This window comes from Neoarius graeffei, chromosome 1, assembly GCF_027579695.1.
Source record: "Neoarius graeffei isolate fNeoGra1 chromosome 1, fNeoGra1.pri, whole genome shotgun sequence".
Classification (NCBI taxonomy): domain Eukaryota; kingdom Metazoa; phylum Chordata; class Actinopteri; order Siluriformes; family Ariidae; genus Neoarius; species Neoarius graeffei.
Window position 1 is genome coordinate 5990451 of NC_083569.1, and position 20051 is coordinate 6010501.

The window sequence follows — 20051 nt, forward strand, 5'->3', positions numbered from 1 at the left end:
CTGTGATGATTTGGGGTGCCATGTCATCTGCTGGTGTTGGTCCACTGTATTTTATCAAGTCCAAAGTCAACACAGCCATCTACCAGGAGATTTTAAGAGCACTTCATGCTTCCATCTGCTGACGAGCTTTTTGGAAATGCTGATTTCCTTTTCCAGCAGGACTTAGCACCTACCCACAGTGCCAAAACTACTACCAAGTGGTTTGCTGACCATGATATTACTGTGTTTGATTGGCCAGCCAACTTGCCTGACCTGAACCCCATAGAGAATCTATGGGGTATTGTCAAGAGGAAGATGAGAAACACCCGACCCAAAAATACAGATACGCTCAAGGCCACTATCAAAGCAACCTGGGCTTCAATAACACCTCAGCAGTGCCACAGACTGATCGCCTCCATGCCACACCGCATTGATACAGTAATTCATGGTAAAGGAGCCCCAACCAAGTATTGAGTGTATAAATGAATATACTTTTCAGAAGTTGGACATTTCTGTATTGTAAATCCTTTTTTTGATTGATCTTAGGGAATATTCTAATAATTTGAGAGACTGGATTTCTGATTTTCATGAGCTATAAGCCATAATCATCAAAATTAAAACAAAAAAGGCTTTAAATATTTCACTTTACATGTAATGAATATAGAATATATGAAAGTTTACGTTTTTGAATTAAATTATGAAAAAAAGGAACTTTTTCATGGTATTCTAATTTTTTGAGATGCACTAGTATATACACACACCAACATTCACAAACACATCAAACATCCACCCTGGCCTGAGTTTCCCAAAAGCATCGCAGCACAAAGCTCATCGTTAAATGGTAGAGCGAGCAGCACAATGAATGCTCTCTCTCTCTCTCTCTCCTAGTTAAGATGCACTTAGCATTAAGAGGCTTTTGGGAAACCCACCTCTGAGTGTCCCCGAGACTGAGTTGTTTCTATAATAACATTCCTTCAATCAGTGTTCTTTTACAGAACGGATAATGTTGTCTTGAGGAAGTGGTAAAAGAATTTCCTTCAGGATTAGTAAAGTTTATCTTATGTTCCCTCATGACCAATCAGAAACAAGAATTATATTGAATATAAAATATTTTATATGAGTATAAATACGCAGGTGATTATAGAAAATCGTGCACTGATTGGTCGATTTCTCGATAATCACCTCGAGCGACTCGGCAAAATAGCGGCCGACCGCGTCGTCACCGTAAGTGAGGAAGAATTACAAACGATGAAAGAAAATGCTGTTCCTAAAAGCGCTAAAGATGCTCCAAAGTTTGGTCTAAAACTATTCAAAGGTGAGGTGGAATTGTGATTTATTTATCAATTTCAAAACAAAGTAGAAAAGTGACACGAATCTGCGCCGCAAAGTTACACTGCAAAAAATAAAAATCTTAGGAAGTTTATTTGTCTATTTTCAAGTCAAAGCATCTAGCCACCCTCATTATAAGACATAATTGCCCACCTCATTTAGCTAGAAAGGCTAGTTTTTAGACAGTCCATCTTGAAAATCTTGTCTAGACAAAATGTCTTGAAAAAGTCTTATTTGGAGCGAAAATAAAACAAGTATTTTTTCAAACAAGTAAGTACATTTTGGACATTTGTCAAATGCGGTTCATCTTGTTTCAAGAAAAAAAAAACAAAGTATGCTTGTTTTGGGAATAAATGAACTTTACTGAAATCTTTGAATCTTGCCCCCAAAATGCACTGTTGCTTTGGCGTTGTGTAAGCACTGCAAGTCAAAATGCGTAGACTTTTTTTTAATTTAATTTTATTTTTTTGGTGCCTGAGGTCCTGGGGAAGTGGAATCTTAAGAGATGTTTTAATGTTTGAATGTTGAAATGGGAAAAAAAATAAACTTGTTGCAATGCTACACGTGTCGTCAACTTGATTCAAGATAGTCTCTGGTCTCATATCTAGAGTATTTTACTAATTACAGGTCACAAAAGGAGAATCTTTTAAGCTAGCAATGCTTAGTTGTAGAATTTAACAATCCTAATATTAGTATATTTATCTTAAATTCAGTTTTTACTGCTAAGACTTTGTCATGAATTTAAGTGAAATACCCTTAAAATGAAATAAATAAAAATGACTTGAATGGCTAAATGTAAGAAGTACGATCTTGTTATAAGAACTATTTTGAGTTAATCAGATCTCGCATAATAAGTTCCCCAATCTTATTTTGGAATTATTTCATCTACAACCCCGATTCCAAAAAAGTTGGGACAAAGTGCAAATTGTAAATAAAAACGGAATGCAATGATGTGGAAGTTTCAAAATTCCATATTTTATTCAGAATAGAACATAGATGACATAAATGTTTAAACTGAGAAAATGTATCATTTAAAGAGAAAAATTAGGTGATTATAAATTTCATGACAACAACACATCTCAAAAAAGTTGGGACAAGGCCATGTTTCCCGCTGTGAGACATCCCCTTTTCTCTTTACAACAGTCTGTAAACGTCTGGGGACTGAGGAGACAAGTTGCTCAAGTTTAGGGATAGGAATGTTAACCCATTCTTGTCTAATGTAGGATTCTAGTTGCTCAACTGTCTTAGGTCTTTTTTGTCGTATCTTCCGTTTTATGATGCGCCAAATGTTTTCTATGGGTGAAAGATCTGGACTGCAGGCTGGCCAGTTCAGTACCCGGACCCTTCTTCTACGCAGCCATGATGCTGTAATTGATGCAGTATGTGGTTTGGCATTGTCATGCTGGAAAATGCAAGGTCTTCCCTGAAAGGATGGGAGCATATGTTGCTCTAGAACCTGGATATACCTTTCAGCATTGACGATGTCTTTCCAGATGTGTAAGCTGCCCATGCCACACGCACTAATGCAACCCCATACCATCAGAGATGCAGGCTTCTGAACTGAGCGCTGATAACAACTCGGGTCGTCCTTCTCCTCTTTAGTCCGAATGACACGGCGTCCCTGATTTCCATAAAGAACTTCACATTGTGATTCGTCTGACCACAGAACAGTTTTCCACTTTGCCACAGTCCATTTTAAATGAGCCTTGGCCCAGAGAAGACGTCTGCGCTTCTGGATCGTGTTTAGATACGGCTTCTTCTTTGAACTATAGAGTTTTAGCTGGCAACGGCAGATGGCACGGTGAATTGTGTTCACAGATAATGTTCTCTGGAAATATTCCTGAGCCCATTTTGTGATTTCCAATACAGAAGCATGCCTGTATGTGATGCAGTCCCGTCTAAGGGCCCGAAGATCACGGGCACCCAGTATGGTTTTCCGGCCTTGACCCTTACGCACAGAGATTCTTCCAGATTCTCTGAATCTTTTGATGATATTATGCACTGTAGATGATGATATGTTCAAACTCTTTGCAATTTTACACTGTCGAACTCCTTTCTGATATTGCTCCACTATTTGTCGGCGCAGAATTAGGGGGATTGGTGATCCTCTTCCCATCTTTACTTCTGAGAGCTGCTGCCACTCCAAGATGCTCTTTTTATACCCAGTCATGTTAATGACCTATTGCCAATTGACCTAATGAGTTGCAATTTGGTCCTCCAGCTGTTCCTTTTTTGTACCTTTAACTTTTCCAGCCTCTTATTGCCCCTGTCCCAACTTTTTTGAGATGTGTTGCTGTCATGAAATTTCAAATGAGCCGATATTTGGCATGAAATTTCAAAATGTCTCACTTTCGACATTTGATATGTTGTCTATGTTCTATTGTGAATACAATATCAGTTTTTGAGATTTGTAAATTATTGCATTCCATTTTTATTTACAATTTGTACTTTGTCCCAACTTTTTTGGAATCGGGGTTGTAAAAACGGGTTAGATTTCTCATCTTACTTTAAGAAATCTTACCAAGTCAAATTTGACTAGTTCCATTGGCAGATTTTTTTCACCTGATTCAAACAAATATGCTTTGTTTTAATCTTTTATTTCTTATTTTTGAAAGGCCATTTTTTGCAGTGTATCACATTTGCGTGCTACTTTTGAAGCTTGAAATAAATCATTTTTAATATGATTTTAAACAATAATCACTCGTGTATTTATACTTAAACAGTTATCCGCCTCAGGCTGAGTGAATAACAACCAAACTTCATCTTTTATGATTCACTGATATTCACTTCAGCAAATAATTGTGAAATATCATGTCACTTACACACAAACTCCACATCAAACACATAGCAAACAATGCATATGGCCTGAAAATGCAAAACATGGTATTTCAGCAAAACTAAAACTTTGTCATTCTTTTGTTACGTCCGTGTTCACCTCCAGTGTCCCAATAAATAAAACTTGTGTAAAATCCTATACTATTATTTTGTGTGTCAGCTGACATGGTTCTTTGGCTTATGTATCCTTCAGCTTCTCAAAAAGCAAAAAAAATTAAAATAAAAAAACACATGTACAGCTGTCCACGAAGCAGTCGAGCAGATAAGTGAGAAAATATTTCAAATGGTGATACAAGCACCAAAATTTGTACAGATATCCTTCAGGGGCCATATATTAAAAAAAAAAAAAAAAATCCCACGGGCCAATCAAAATTCCAAAATGGCCACCCTTTTGGTACAAAATTCTATATTTTACCATAGAATTCCATTCGCTGGGCCGAATTTGATGAGTAAGGTATTGAGTTACAGTGGTATGCAAAAGTTTAGGCACCCCTGGTCAAAATTGCTGAAATGATCTCCAAAAGGCGTAAAGTTAAAGATGACTCATTCCCTTTATATTTTAAGCAAAAACAATTTTTTATTTTCATCTTTTACATTTTCAAAATGACCCCGAAGCAAAAGTTTGGGCACCCTGCATGGTTAGTACTTAGTAACACCCCCTTTGGCAAGTATCACAGCTTGTAAACACTTTTTGTAGCCGGCTAATAATCTTTCAGTTCTTACCTGGGGGATTTTCACACATTCGTCTTTGCAAAAGGCTTCCAGTTCGACAAGTTTCCTGGGCTGTCTTGCATGCGCTGCTCTTTTGAGATCTATCCACAGATTTTGAATGATGTTTAGGTCAGGGGACTGTGAGGGCCCGGGCAAAACCTTCAGCTTGGGCCTCTTGAGGGATTCCATTGTAGATTTTGAGGTGTGTTTTGGATCATCGTCTTATTGTAGGACCCGTCCTCTTTTTAACTTCAGATGGTGTGATGTTTGCTTCCAGAATTCGCTGGTATTTATTCGAATCCATGCTTCCCTCGACCAATGAAATGTGCCCTGTGCCACTGGCTGCAACACAACCCCAAAGCATGATCGATCCACACCCATGCTTCAGAGTTGGAGAGGTGTTCTTTTCCTGGAGTTTGGCCCCCTTTTCTCTCCAAACATACCTTTGCACATCGTGGCCAAAAAGTTCTATTTTGATTTCATCAGTCCACAGGACTTGTTTCCAAAATGCATCAGGCTTATTTAGATGTTCATTTGCAAACTTCAGACGCTGAATTTTGCGGCCAGGACGCAGGAACGGTTTTCTTCTGATGACTCTTCCATGAAGGTCATATTTGTTCAGGTGTCGCTGCATAGTAGAACAGCGCACCACCACTCCAGGGTCTGCTAAATCTTTCTGAAGGTCTTTTGCAGTCAAACAGGGGTTTTTATTTGCCTTTCTAGCAATCCAACGAGCAGTTCTTTCAGCAAGTTTTCTTCATCTTCCAGACCTCACCTTGATCTCCACTGTTTCTGTTAACTGCCATTTCTTAATAACATTACAATCTGAGGAAACGGCTACCTGAGAACACTTTGCTACGTTCTTGTAGCCTTCTCCTGCTTTGTGAGCGTCAATTATTTTATTATTCAGAATGCGACGGAGTTGCTTAGAGGAGCCCATGGCTGTTGATTTTAGGGACAAGTTTGAGGAGCCAGAGAATTTATACAGCTTTGAAATCTGCATCATCTGACCTTTCCTAACGAAGAATTTGAACAAGCCGCAGCTCAATAAGCTAATTCAGGTCTGGAACCTTGGTAAAAGTTACCTGAGAACTCAAATGGATTGGGGTGCCCAAACTTTCGCATGGTGTTCCTTTTCTTTTTTTCACTCTCTAATTGTACAAAACAAATAATAATACACAAATCTTGCAGAAAACGCTGAAAAGAAATGTCTCGTCTTTACCTTTATGCTTTTCGGTGACCAGTTCATCTTCTGCTCACTTAACTATTCACAGTAACAGGCGTTTTCAGTAAGGGTGCTCAAACTTTTGCATGCCACTGTATAGGTTTTTGACCATGAGGAATCCAAATTTATGACTCTCAGCTTTGTACGAGGCTTCTTTCTGGCAGGTTGTGTGAAAAATTAGTCACAAAACACACATTATTTGCAAACAAACTTTTATTACTGGGTATCAGTGATGTGGTTCAGCATGAGATTATCAGTACAAAAGGGATGTCCACGTTATTGTATATTTTTGAAACTGCTCTGTGTTTCCACTCATCAATTATTAATCTGCTAAGAGGCCATCTGCTCACATGACATCTGAGCACTGCACATAACCAGTCTATAAAACGAATCTGAAAAACGTGTGAACCGTATCTGTTATTAACTGTGTGGCCGCACTAAGGGCATCGCCGGCCCAAATTCAACAGTCGAGAGAGTTTGCTTAAGGGTTCTCCATTGTCTTTATATTTGCCAGCTTAATCCTCACAGTGCTGTCCAGGTAAGACCAAGACGGTAGCATTTGCACCTTCCACGCCATTCCGACTTGCACCCACACTTGGTCAACTGTTGACAACTCTCTGCAATAGGTGGAAGCTCTGTCCAGAAGGCCTGCCACAGATCTTTGTCCAGCCCCAGTCAGCAGGACATGGTGTTTCTGACTGGTACAGTGTTGATTGGCTCCATGTGCCACCTGCCTGGTAGGCAGCATCTTGCAGGCGTCTTGCAGTAAAGCCCCTCTGGTTGGCGGAATTACTTCATATGGTCTCTGCTTTCAAGCAAACATGTCCAGCCTCGCATCATCAACACCTTCAGCTGTACTGGATCGGTCATGCATCATGACGACAAACTTCTCCAGGATCTTCAGGTTGTCATCATCATCCACTTTCAGTTGAGTAAACAGTGAGGACTAGTGCTCGGAGTCCATCCCAGGGATGTGGCTGACTTCTGAAGCAAAAGTACTACCTCTACTACTATGCCCCTACACCCCAAAAATAGAGCTGATTCGGGCATGCATGTTAGAGCTGTCAGTTATGACAGTATATGAAATCTAGTGTTTCTAGAGGTCCAAATTTGGTTTCTGCATCGTCAGAATCATTCAAATCGAACAAGCAAAATGTAATTTTATCATAGCGGAAATGGCGGCCATCTTGAATTTTGAGTGGCTTGTGGAATTTTTCATTTTTTGAAATGAATATTTGAGCCAATTTTAGTGCCTGTATCGCCATTTGAAATATTTTCCTGAAATACTGCAGCAATAAAGGGAGCACAAAACGTGATTTGTATTTACGACAGTGGCGCGAAAATTAATTACAATCCGCAACTCTAGGGGGCGCTCATTAGCATCTGGCCGCCATCTTACCACTCATATCGCGTGTATTTGGCTTGTGTGCTAAACCATCGCATCCGATTAAATTTGCCGCAAGAAAAGTATTGCCTGACTTTTTTTTCCGTCATTACCTCCTCTTATTTTCTCACCTTTACCCACATTCCTTACATATCTTTATAGCGCACCCCTTCACTGTTATTGTCTTTTTTTTTTTGAACGGCGGCGACAATTATCGCCACCTTAACGATCTTTTGGACGTTGCAAAAGTAGAAAAGACTTTCAGTATGTAAATTGTGCATGAACTCAACTTCCACTGGAAAAAAAAAAACGAGTTGATTCCTGATTACTTAGCATATCAGATCACGTGACACCTTTGTCCACAGTTATCGACACCGTTCCACAATTATCGACATCCAGATGATTATTTATTATTTAAAAAAAAAAAAAAAAAAAAAAATCGGTATGTGGTATTAAGTGAACAAAACGTAGTTTATATTTAAAATTTGTTTTACATGGACATATATTTAGTCCAAAATATCTTTTATTTAAAAATATATCGATGTCGGTGCGTACGTAAATGAAGTAATTCTAATGATTATAAAGAAATTAACTGATAACGTTTAACCTGGAACAGAAAATCTTTTTGTTCCACTTTAAGTATTTTCATAGATCACGTTTTGTTAATCATTCGTCGTTGTTTGTATTAATTTCTAATTTTGTCGTTTACCAATAAACGTCAGCAGGCAATTGACATCGTAACCACATGAATATCCAGGTCAAAGGTTGCATGTCATTCCTCGAAGCAAAATAAAATGTTTACTGGTATTGTAATATGTGGTAGACATTTACAACTAACTGCAAAAAAAAAAAAAAAAAAAAAATTTTTTTAAATGGAATAGAAAAATCTGAATATGCTAGGAATTTAACTCTAGTCTAATTCTATTTATTGCAAATGGATTCCAAATCCTCTATCAACATTCCATTCTGTTACGAAAAAAAAAAAAAAAATCGCAGCATTTTATTTTCTTTTAAAGTTCTTCATCGACTTCAACAATGTTACACAAAGATCGATCCATAACAGTTGGAAATGTCCCTTAATTCCACAGGGTGTCGATAATGGTGGACTCCGGTGAAAGTGATCACTATTATCGACACCTCACTCACGTGACTTCTCAAACGCGCGTTTAGATACAAAACAGCGACTGTGAAATGAAAACCTAAGAAACAAAGCAGGTTTCGACGAGGAGATCATGAAACATCGGTGAATTTGATGAGTAAAAACATGTCCATGATCTTTCCACCACGCTTACCTGCGATGATAACGTCCGGGTTTTCTGAAAAATTGCTGATCGTGCTGAAAAAAAAAAAAAAAAACCATCTCAGGTAACAAACTGCGTCATCAGACGACAAGATCAAAGGGTGAGGGGGCGGGTCTTCCGGTTGATTAATTCAACAATAATCACTGCTGGAACTGAAACTCAAGTTTGGAAAAGTGGTTTTTTTTGTTGGTAAATCTGGAAAGGTTCCGATAATTGTAGCCGCCGCTCTATAATTAGTTTTATGGAGATTTCAGTTTTTCTTTGTACAGCAAATTGTATATTAGATGCCCTCTGGGAAATATGACCAACCCTGATTTAAGAGTATTTATCAATATACTTGCACTCAATTTAAACTAAAATCATGCAGTTAAAACAGACAAATCGTGCCCATTTTGTCAATTTGTGCAAGTGGGTGCGACGTGTGTAGCTTGAAAGTTTGTGAACCCTTTAGAATTTTCTATATAACCTAAAACATCATCAGATTTTCACACAAGTCCTAAAAGTAGATAAAGAGAACCCAGTTAAACAAATGAAACAAAAATATTATACTTGGTAATTTATTCATTGAGGAAAATGAACCGATATTACATATCTGTGAGTGGCAAAAGTATGTGAACCTCTAGGATTAGCAGTTAATTTGAAGGTGAAATTAGAGTCAGGTGTGAGTGGGCACCCTGTTTTATTTAAAAGATCAAAGTCTGATCTTCACAACACATGTTTGTGGAAGTGTATCATGGCACGAACAAAGGAGATTTCTGAGGACCTCAGAAAAAGCGTTGTTGATGCTCATCAGGCTGGAAAAGGTTACAAAACCATCTCTAAAGAGTTTGGACTCCACCAATCCACAGTCAGACAGATTGTGTACAAATGGAGGAAATTCAAGACCATTGTTACCCTCCCCAGGAGCGGTCGACCAACAAAGATCACTCCAAGAGCGAGGCGTGTAATAGTCGGCGAGGTCACAAAGGACCCCAGGGTAACTTCTAAGCAACTGAAGGCCTCTCTCACATTGGCTAATGTTCATGAGTCCACCATCAGGAGAACACTGAACAACAATGGTGTGCATAGCAGGGTTGGAAGAAGAAAGCAACTGCTCTACAAAAAGAACATTGCTGCTCGTCTGCAGTTTGCTCAAGATCACGTGGACAAGCCAGAAGGCTATTGGATAAATGTTTTGTGGATGGAGAAGACCAAAATAGAACTTTTTGGTTTAAATGAGAAGCGTTATGTTTGAAGAAAGGAAAAACACTGCATTCCAGCATAAGAGCCTTATCCCATCTGTGAAACGTGGTGGTTTGGGCCTGTTTTGCTGCATCTGGGCCAGGACGGCTTGCCATCATTGATGGAACAATGAATTCTGAATTATACCAGCAAATTCTAAAGGAAAATGTCAGGACATCTGTCCATGAACTGAATCTCAAGAGAAGGTGGGTCATGCAGCAAGACAACGACCCTAAGCACACAAGTCGTTCTACCAAAGAACGGTTAAAGAAGAATAAAGTTAATGTTTTAGAATGGCCAAGTCAAAGTCCTGACCTTAATCCAGTTGAAATGTTGTGGAAGGACCTGAAGCGAACAGTTCATGCGAGGAAACCCACCGACATCCCAGAGTTGAAGCTGTTCTGTACGGAGGAACGGGCTAAAATTCCTCCAAGCCGGTGTGCAGGACTGATCAACAGTTATTGCTGCACAAGGGGGTCACACCAGATACTGACGGCAAAGGTTCACATACTTTTGCCACTCACAGATATGTAAAATCGGATCATTTTCCTCTCATTTGTTTAACTGGGTTCTCTATCTACTTTTAGGACTTGTGTGAAAATCTGATGTTTTAGGTCATATTTATGCAGAAATATAGAACATTCTAAAAAGGTTCACGAACTTTCAAGCACCACTGTAACTATTAAAAAAAAAAAAACATTCGTGATTGTTTTCCAGGTAGTGTGGGAGGGGGGAAAAAAACCCAAACAGACACCATGCTCTCAATGACATTTTATTTCAGTTTCACCCAATGATCTATTCAAAGCTTCAATTACGTCTGAAACTGCACAATTTCTAGGTCACTATGGTATGCCAAAGAGCAGTATGTGCCTGAGAAGTGTAAAATGAGACGAAGCCCATATGTCGCCCGAAACTCTGGTGCTAATCAGAACTGAAACACAATGAAATACTGTTAGAATCACAAACTCGAACAGGAATGAAAGAAAATTACATTATAGTGGTCACATTAGGGAGAGGGTTGATCTTTCAACTGACTGGATCCTATGCTTCTGTTCCTGGCTTTTATCTCCTTCACCTTGTGCAAAGTTTCCCACCATTTGGTCAGTTAAATGTTTTATTTAAAAAAAAAAAAAAAAACCCGGATACATCAAGCGCCTTCATTTAGAGATAAAAATGACCACCTGCTCCAGAGAAGAAATTAAGACACGTCACATCTTTGCTGGCATTGAACGAACAAAACGTACCTAGTGGATGGCAGTTAATGGCTTGATTTAAAAAAAAAAAAAACCACCACATTTCCTCACGGTAATAAGGCACAGGAAGAGGAAACGCGCCAATCCACCTTGGAAAGAAGAATTATTCGCTTAAATTAAACCGAAGGTGCGGAGAGAAATTCCTTTATTGCGAAGGAGCAGGAAGCGGGACGTAGGAATGGCGAGTCGTCGCTGTGCAGCGCATCCGTGCTTCTTCCTGTTACATTCCCATTCGGATGCTCTGAATGATCTGGAATATGGCTGTGGAGGCAAAAAAAAAAAAAAGGGAGTTTGGTTACTTCTACTTGAGCAAACCGTACATGTAGATCATCATTTTCCTAGAACAGCATGACCTGAAGTCTTTTATTCCTCAAGCAATTTAGCAGCTAAATAAAAAGGTTGACTTTCAAGGGCTCATCTAAGATAGATCACAGAGGGGAAACGACGTCTGGGTTCTTCAACTGCTTTCCCTCCACAACAGGAACTGAGAAAGTGAGGGTGAGATGTGTGCTTGTTTTACGGCTTTGCTGAGATCAGATAAAAGCCTGCCAGATCTCTTGGGCAATAAAACCCAGGGCAGACAAACAAGAAAAGAAAAAAAGAGCAGGGGAACAAAATCATGTGCCAGAACGTCAACTGTCTGGAACATGAACTTGGACACAAGCAAACATGCCGAGATCTGAAATAACCTCAATGTGCAGGCATTTGTGATCATCAGGTAGCCTTTTCATATTACATGAGAGCGGCTCCACCTGCTAACAGGCCTACCTTGCTTATCAAAACATCCTTATCGTGGCTTTAACTCGAACACAAGGACAACTGAGGGAGGTCTGTTTTCAACATGGGAAAGCAAACACGCTGTAGTTTTAGTCTTTTCCCTCCCAGTTCACGTGCTTTGTTCTGTACTACTAGGCCTTTTAGCAGTCTTGAAGTTGGGCCATTATTAAAAAACGTTCTGTTTCCGGTCCACCGGCCGGGTGAGCGCCGTTTGTGCGGTTGAAAATTTTTTTTTTTAAACGCCGGTTTTTCGACATTTTTTTCGGGTTCGTAAATCTAAAATCGAACTTGACATTTCCGCATTCCCAGGGCTTTCCACTCAGGCTCATACTAGCCAGCCATGACAAATAAGTAGCCAGCCAGGGGAGTAAACACAAACTCCTGTGCATGCAGTTCCCAGGATTAAATGCATTTTCCACAGACCATTTATTTATTCACTTTACTCAAATACAAAGTAAAATGGCAGTAAATCTTCTTTCTTTTCTTGCGTATTGCATCATGAGGCGTTCCTGGCTTGTAAACCTCTTATTTTCGGTGCATGACACATTCACGCAGCTGAGCATGCTATGAATTAACAACGACAACGGTCTGCAGTGGGGCTTCACAATTACACACTCGGCGAACATTTCTCCATTTGTGTATGAAAATACACTCCAACCACTCAGTTTGGCTTCATTTACAACCAACGGTGTCTTTTGATGCCAGCACGTAATTGAACGAGAGAAGACTGGTTTACCGGAGACAAAATAAGTGTCATCTCTGCTTCTGTTCCCTCCGACACACTACTGCCTCCGCCGAGTGCGCGCGCACTCTGAACTGAATCAGCTCTGCGCATGCGCCGTGCCGCACAAAAAAATGGCAGCCACTATGAAGGAAGGCGATCCGGAGTTTTCAAACATTTGCTTAAGTGTGAAATCGCAAAATGGTATTCTAGCGAACAACAAAATAATAAAATTCAGAAAAACAAATCATTCAGTGATCATTTTAATAGTGTAATCTCATCCGAACTAGGCCTAACGCTCAATTTAGAACTACAAAAAGTCTGTGTCGGACATTTTAAGTACCTTTGTAAAAGTCTTGCAAATGTTGCAGTCAGCATTTAAAATGCTAACTTACAGTTTTTGTACAAGTTTCAGTTGATTAAACTGTCATATTTTATTAAATGTGTCTGCTTTTGTAATAAAAAAAGTACTGAAAGAAAAAGCAAACAGATTTTTTTTTTTTAAGGATGGCCTTGGTGGATGTATGATAATTAAATCAGACCCATTACATTTTGTTAACATTTCACTCACCTGACCCACACACGACAAAGATAAAGAGCGCCAGGAGCCATGGTCCCACTGAGACTTTGTCGTCCGTGTTACTCTTCTGCAAAAGAAGGCGGTTCTTAGGTAAACAAAACTGCAGACAGCTTTCACATCGTAAACATGTTTCACCATTCCCCTTCACATATTGATTGCGCTAATATTTTCCCGGGTCTCGTGATTCGTTTTTTTCTGCAATATAGTCAGTCGAATTCAGTTTCTAGGCTTGTATTTACAAAAGGAAAAAAAAAACCTACAACAGTTTTCCAGCACGTGTTTGATTTTACTTATCACTCAAAACAAGTGTTACACTTGGTCTTTTCCATCTATATTTTTGGGTTAGTACTGCCTAGCCCCATGTACAGTAGTATGTGGTTTCGTCCTAGTGTTCCAAACCTGCACACCATCACTACTACTAAACAGCAGGTCAATAAGGCCAGTGCTATATACACAAAACTGCACACTTGCATACTAATTATTATGCCATAAATACCCTAACTACATCCCAATGCATCGTACTAGGTACTATATCAATAACCTGGTGGCTATATGTACATACTGCCACACTAATTGTATGCCACTAATACTACCATCCTAAACCCTACGTCAATAGGCTAAACGTGCAAAAGTGCATATTAATCAGTATACCACTAATACTCCAGATAAAAACGCAAAACCCAAACCCCTATCTTGTGCCATTAAGCACATGTACAGAATTGTACACTAACATACTAATTAGTATGCCATTGATATAGTTAGGGGGAAAAAAACTACACAATGTCAGTAAGCTATATGTACAGATTTGCATACCAAATGTACTAATTAGTACACAATGAATACAGCTCCATCCCAAAACTACACACTACCATACTAATGAGTATACAATAAATACAGTTCTATACCAAATCTACACCAGCATGCTAATTAGTATACAATAAATACTAGCACTCCATCCCAAAACTACACACTACCATACTAATTAGTATACAATGAATACAGCTCTATACCATAACTGCACACTAGCATACTAATTAGTACACAAAGAAGACAGTTCTATACCATAACTGCATACTAGTATACTAATTAGTTTACAATAAAAACACAGTTCTATACCAAAACCACACACTACCATACGAATTAGTACACACAGTTCTATACCATAACTGCACACTAGCATATTAATTAGTATACAATAAAAACACAGATCTATACCATAACTGCATACTAATTAGTATACAAAGACAGTTCTATACCATAACTGCACACTAGCACACTAATTAGTATACAATAAAAACACAGATCTATACCATAACTGCACACTACCATACTAATTAGTATACAAAGAAGACAGTTCTATACCATAACTGCACACTAGCATACTAATTAGTATACAAAGACCATTCTATACCATAACTGCATACTAATTAGTATACAAAGAAGACAGTTCTATACCATAACTGCACACTAGCATACTAATTAGAGTACAAAGAAGACAGTTCTATACCATAACTACCCACTAGCATACTAATTAGTATACAAAGAAGACAGTTCTATACCATAACTACACACTAGCATACTAATTAGTATACAATAAAACCACAGTTCTATACCATAACTGCACACTAGCATACTAATTAGAGTACAAAGAAGACAGTTCTATACCATAACTACCCACTAGCATACTAATTAGTATACAAAGAAGACAGTTCTATACCATAACTACACACTAGCATACTAATTAGTATACAATAAAAACACAGATCTATACCATAACTGCACACTAATTAGTATACAATAAAAACACAGATCTATACCATAACTGCACACTAGCATACTAATTAGTATACAAAGAAGACAGTTCTACCCCATAACTGCACACTAGCATACTAATTAGTATGCAATAAAAACACAGATCTATACCATAACTGCACACTAGCATACTAATTAGTACACAAAGAAGACAGTTCTATACCATAACTGCACACTAGCATACTAATTAGTATACAAAGAAGACAGTTCTATACCATAACTACACACTAGCATACTAATTAGTATGCAATAAAAACACAGATCTATACCATAACTGCACACTAGCATACTAATTAGTACACAAAGAAGACAGTTCTATACCATAACTGCACACTACCATACTAATTAGTATACAAAAGAAGACAGTTCTATACCATAACTGCACACTACCATACTAATAAGTACGCCACAAACCCAGTTGAAAAGCGCTTGCGCACTGTTTGCCTTCGCTGCGGTTTAGTGCGGCTACACGGAGCGCCAGTCCTTCACTGAAAGCGCGCTTTAAGTTTGATTTTGCAACAATAATAAAAAAACAAAAGTTAACGTTTGTTTTTTAATGTTTCACTTCAGGAAATGCTGTTCCTGCTGATGCCCACGACGCGCTGAGACGGCCGGAAGTTAGCTGTTAGCTTCGCTGTAAACCTGACACGTTGAACATCTCCATGGCGACGGCTCTTACCGAGGATTTGACGTTGCCTCTGAGCGTGATGTTTTTGCTGTGCTTCTCGTTCGCCATGCGGATTCTCTGCTTCGCCACCATGTTGCCGCAGCTGAGTTTTAAAGCAGCGCAAACAATCCGGAACAGGCTTCCGAGAGAACAGGGAAAGAAAGTTGTCTCGCTTTATGGCTACGTACACACAAACGTAGCTCCGCCCACCAACCGGAAGTTTGTGTAGATTCAGCCAACCAGTGTAAAAAGGGGTGAGTCCGAAACGGATGTTTAGTGCACTAGAAAGAACTCGAAAACCAATGTTTCGTATCCTAGTTAGCGCACTTATACACTATATGCACTTACTGTATACACTATATGCACTTATACACTATATGCACTTATACACTATATGCACTTATATATTGAGCCAACTTGAAGAGTTGCACTTGATATTATGATCAGTGACGATTCTAGAAAATCCAACAAAACAAAAGAATATATTGAATCCTTAATTTAGCAAGTATATATATATATATATATATATATATATATATATATATATATATATATATACACACACACTATCTCATCTCATTATCTCTAGCCGCTTTATCCTGTTCTACAGGGTCGCAGGCAAGCTGGAGCCTATCCCAGCTGACTACGGGCGAAAGGCGGGGTACACCCTGGACAAGTCGCCAGGTCATCACAGGGCTGACACATACAGTGCGTTTACATGCACATCCAAATCGAGCTGCTGTCGGTAATCGAGCTAAGGGTCCCAGCAGGGGTGCCAGAGAAATCCAATCCTACATGCACACAAGGAAATCGAGCTATTGTGTGAGGCACATTGTGCACCCAAGCCACAGGTGGCGCTACACGCCCCATCGTGTTGGTACACTTCCGGCTGTCGTCATGAAGAAGAGCTATTCAAGAGTATTGAGGTTTTTCACCCACGTGACCAAGTCATGTGATGCTGCCATTTTGGACGGCACGGCTCGAATCAGTTTGAATGCGAGGAAGGCGACAAACGAAAAACATAAAAGAAAAAGGAGCGAGATGCAGAAAACACTTTCACTATCCTGCATTTACAGGGCGAGCAGAGGGAGAGGTATTTGCAAAAATTGAGGTTAGCAAGCTTAGAGAACGACGTTTACCTGCTTCCACCAGGATTGTTCACTGACCCATCGCCATACACAGGTTTGGGTGATTAGAATAGAATATTGAATAGAATATTATTTTCCTTTTGATGAATAAAGTTTATAAATACTACTTATATCATGTCATAGCCGGAGCGCGCCAGCGAGCTCCCCCGGCGCGCCAGCGAGCTCCGGCTATGACATGATATAAGTAGTATTTATACATGACAAACAGGAGAACAAAATGTCTGCTACATGCAACCCTAGACAAATTAACACTGCCTTGTTTCACTGCTCAGATGGGTTAACAAACACTGACCCATTTACTTTTTGCTATATATTTTATCAAAATTGCGTTAACTGATAAACTAACCTGAAATGAAATGATCACTGCAAAGTCTGGAGTAGAGGTCTGCGCGGGACTGATTTTCCCTCCCACTCCCGCTTACTCCCGCTAGTTTGTTTCCCGCTCCCGCCCGCACCCGCAGAAATATTTAATATTTCGTCCCGCTCCCGCCCGCATATATTATGGTTTCTCCCGCTCCCGCCCCGCTAAAATCCCGTAATTTCCCCGAAACGCTCGTTGTGCTTCCGTTCTAGCCTGCCAGAGATTCCCTCACAATATGTGCACTGATTGCACAATGCATTTATAGAAAGTAAAACCAGTAAAATAAACAGCAACTGCAATTTGTTTAATGTGCATTTATTCTCACTCAAAACGCGTTTACATGATGTAGACTCAGCTCGAGTCATTTAGAAAAGCTTGGCCAACAGCCTTAAAATACAAACTGAAAAAAAAATCAGTAGCCTAATAAATGAAGGTGCTTAAATAAATTAAAAATAAGTATGGAAAAATAACGAAAATGCAGGTATAAACTATGCGGGGCTGTGTTGGCTACTAAACATGCCCATGATGAATTGAAAAGGGAATTTCAAAAGAAGTTTACATCTTTTAACAGCTTGCCTATCATTTTAATAAAACGAAAATAATTGCACCTGATATTCCCGAGGGTGTCTTGTGCTTCTACACATGCCCATGGAGGAAAAGAATGTTGTTCACCGATGTGGGCTTCAGTAGACTGCGTCGCTGCTCCAGAATGCGGCCACGGATACTGAAAGCGCGTTCCGATGGTGCGCTTGATGCTGGAACGCAAAGCACGTGACGTGCCAATTTGCTTAGAGTAGGAAATTCGTGGCAATGCTTCTTCCACCAGAGTAGAACATCTTTTGGGCCGTGTGATCCTTCGCCGTCCAGCTTGACTTTTAAATAGTCCTGTATCTCTGTGTCCAGTGGTATCTCCGAGTGGCGTGTAGTGCCTGATTGCATTTTAGTCCAGTCTGTGTGGGCCTAAATAAATGAAGCAAATAACTTCACTAACTTAACGGCAGGACAGTCAATGAACGACAGACCTTTACGACAAGGCGCACGCGCAATCTCCCTTTCAGGGCATAAATTGAAAATATCTCGCAGTCGCTGTGTGCCGCGAGAGCAGATCCCTTGAGAGTTCACAGAGCAGGCGGTGTGAACTACCCCTTGTAGCTCAAACACCCGAAGTTAGCTCATCACCTAATTACCTACTACATATCTTCCCCAGTTAAAAAAAAACACTTTTCAAATACACAGTGAATAATTTTGTGAAATGTATTTACATTGCGGGACTCCAGAGAACATGCTTATGCCCGCTCCCGCGACTACACCTCTCCATTCCCGCCCGCTCCCGCAGGAGGCTGTCAGATAATGACCCGCGCCGCATCCCGCGGGTCCCGTGGGAGTCCCGTCCCGTTGCAGCCCTCTAGTCTGGAGTACTCTGTTGGCTCCCAATCCTGTCTCTTCACAGCTGCAATCCATTTGGCCTTCTTGTCTGGGTCAGTAGGAAACCGGTAAAAGGAGCGTCCTGCACGCCGTCCCTGTCTGTTGTGGCAGCCCACAGCACAACAAGCAAACACCATGGTTATTTATAGAGTGCTTACTGACAAATTAATCTATTCTAGGTGTCTGTAACACGTTTTTTTCCAAGCTGGTTCTCCCTCTCTGTCTGCAGCGTTAGTATGTAGCTTGCCGTCCAAAATGGCGGACACCGGGGCGTCATGTGATCCTGTGACGTCAGGTGAAATACCTCAATAAACAAAGTTATCAGCAGTGTTCAAGCTGTTTATGATCAAGAAAATGACAGGCAGATATGACCCTTCACATATTCCGGTTTTAATTGATAAGAATCTCCAGTATGTTGCAGATATTGACAAAGCCAACATTTTGGCTAAAACCTTTGCTGATGTACATAAGGGTAATCACTTAGGTGAATGCTTTAGGAAAAGGAAAGAGGAAACCATGACTGTAAACAAGGATGTTTTAACCAAGTTGGAAATATCCATGGCTAGCATGGACGTAGATTTGATTTCAGTTTGACAGAACTGAAAACTGCTTTAAGTAATACTGCTTACTCTGCCCCGGCAGTGACTATTTATGCTCTTACATCACATCTTGGGAAACTGATGGAAAAAATGGTAGTGTTAAGACTGAATTATTTTTTGGAATATAATCAGTTACTCCGCAACTATCAAACTGGGTTCAGGAAACAGAAGTCCACGTCAGACGCGCTGGTCAAACTTACTAATGAAATTGAGAAGTCTTTAGTCGTGAAAGAATGTATGGTGGCAGTTTTTCTGGATATAGAAAAAGCCTACGACACCATGTGGAGGGAAGGATTGTTAATTAAATTAAGGAAATTGGGAATTGAAGGTAGGATGTATACAACCCCGATTCCAAAAAAGTTGGGACAAAGTACAAATTGTAAATAAAAACGGAATGCAATGATATGGAAGTTTCAAAATTCCATATTTTATTCAGAATAGAACATAGATGACATATCAAATGTTTAAACTGAGAAAATGTATCATTTAAAGAGAAAAATTAGGTGATTTTAAATTTCATGACAACAACACATCTCAAAAAAGTTGGGACAAGGCCATGTTTCCCGCTGTGAGACATCCCCTTTTCTCTTTACAACAGTCTGTAAACGTCTGGGGACTGAGGAGACAAGTTGCTCAAGTTTAGGGATAGGAATGTTAACCCATTCTTGTCTAATGTAGGATTCTAGTTGCTCAACTGTCTTAGGTCTTTTTTGTCGTATCTTC

General features: G+C 39.6%; 2 protein-coding genes across 2 annotated transcripts in view; both read right to left on the reverse strand.

Annotated features, from left to right (window-relative positions):
• ppm1la (protein phosphatase, Mg2+/Mn2+ dependent, 1La) overlaps nucleotides 1-8775 on the reverse strand; it is a 46231-nt gene extending 37456 nt beyond the window's left edge. The window contains exon 1 of the mRNA XM_060921263.1: nucleotides 8756-8775. The gene's annotated coding sequence lies outside the window, so the exon portion shown is untranslated. The remainder of the gene's footprint in view (nucleotides 1-8755) is intronic.
• Nucleotides 8776-10744: 1969 nt separating this feature from the next.
• zgc:92744 (uncharacterized protein LOC436846 homolog) lies at nucleotides 10745-16000 on the reverse strand. Its single transcript, XM_060921278.1, has 3 exons — nucleotides 15808-16000; nucleotides 13308-13383; nucleotides 10745-11499 (listed from the first exon to the last, which is right to left on the reverse strand). The coding sequence occupies exons 1-3, from the start codon at nucleotides 15886-15888 to the stop codon at nucleotides 11459-11461; spliced, it is 198 nt and encodes a 65-aa protein (XP_060777261.1). The 5' UTR covers nucleotides 15889-16000; the 3' UTR covers nucleotides 10745-11458.
• Nucleotides 16001-20051: the final 4051 nt, after the last annotated feature.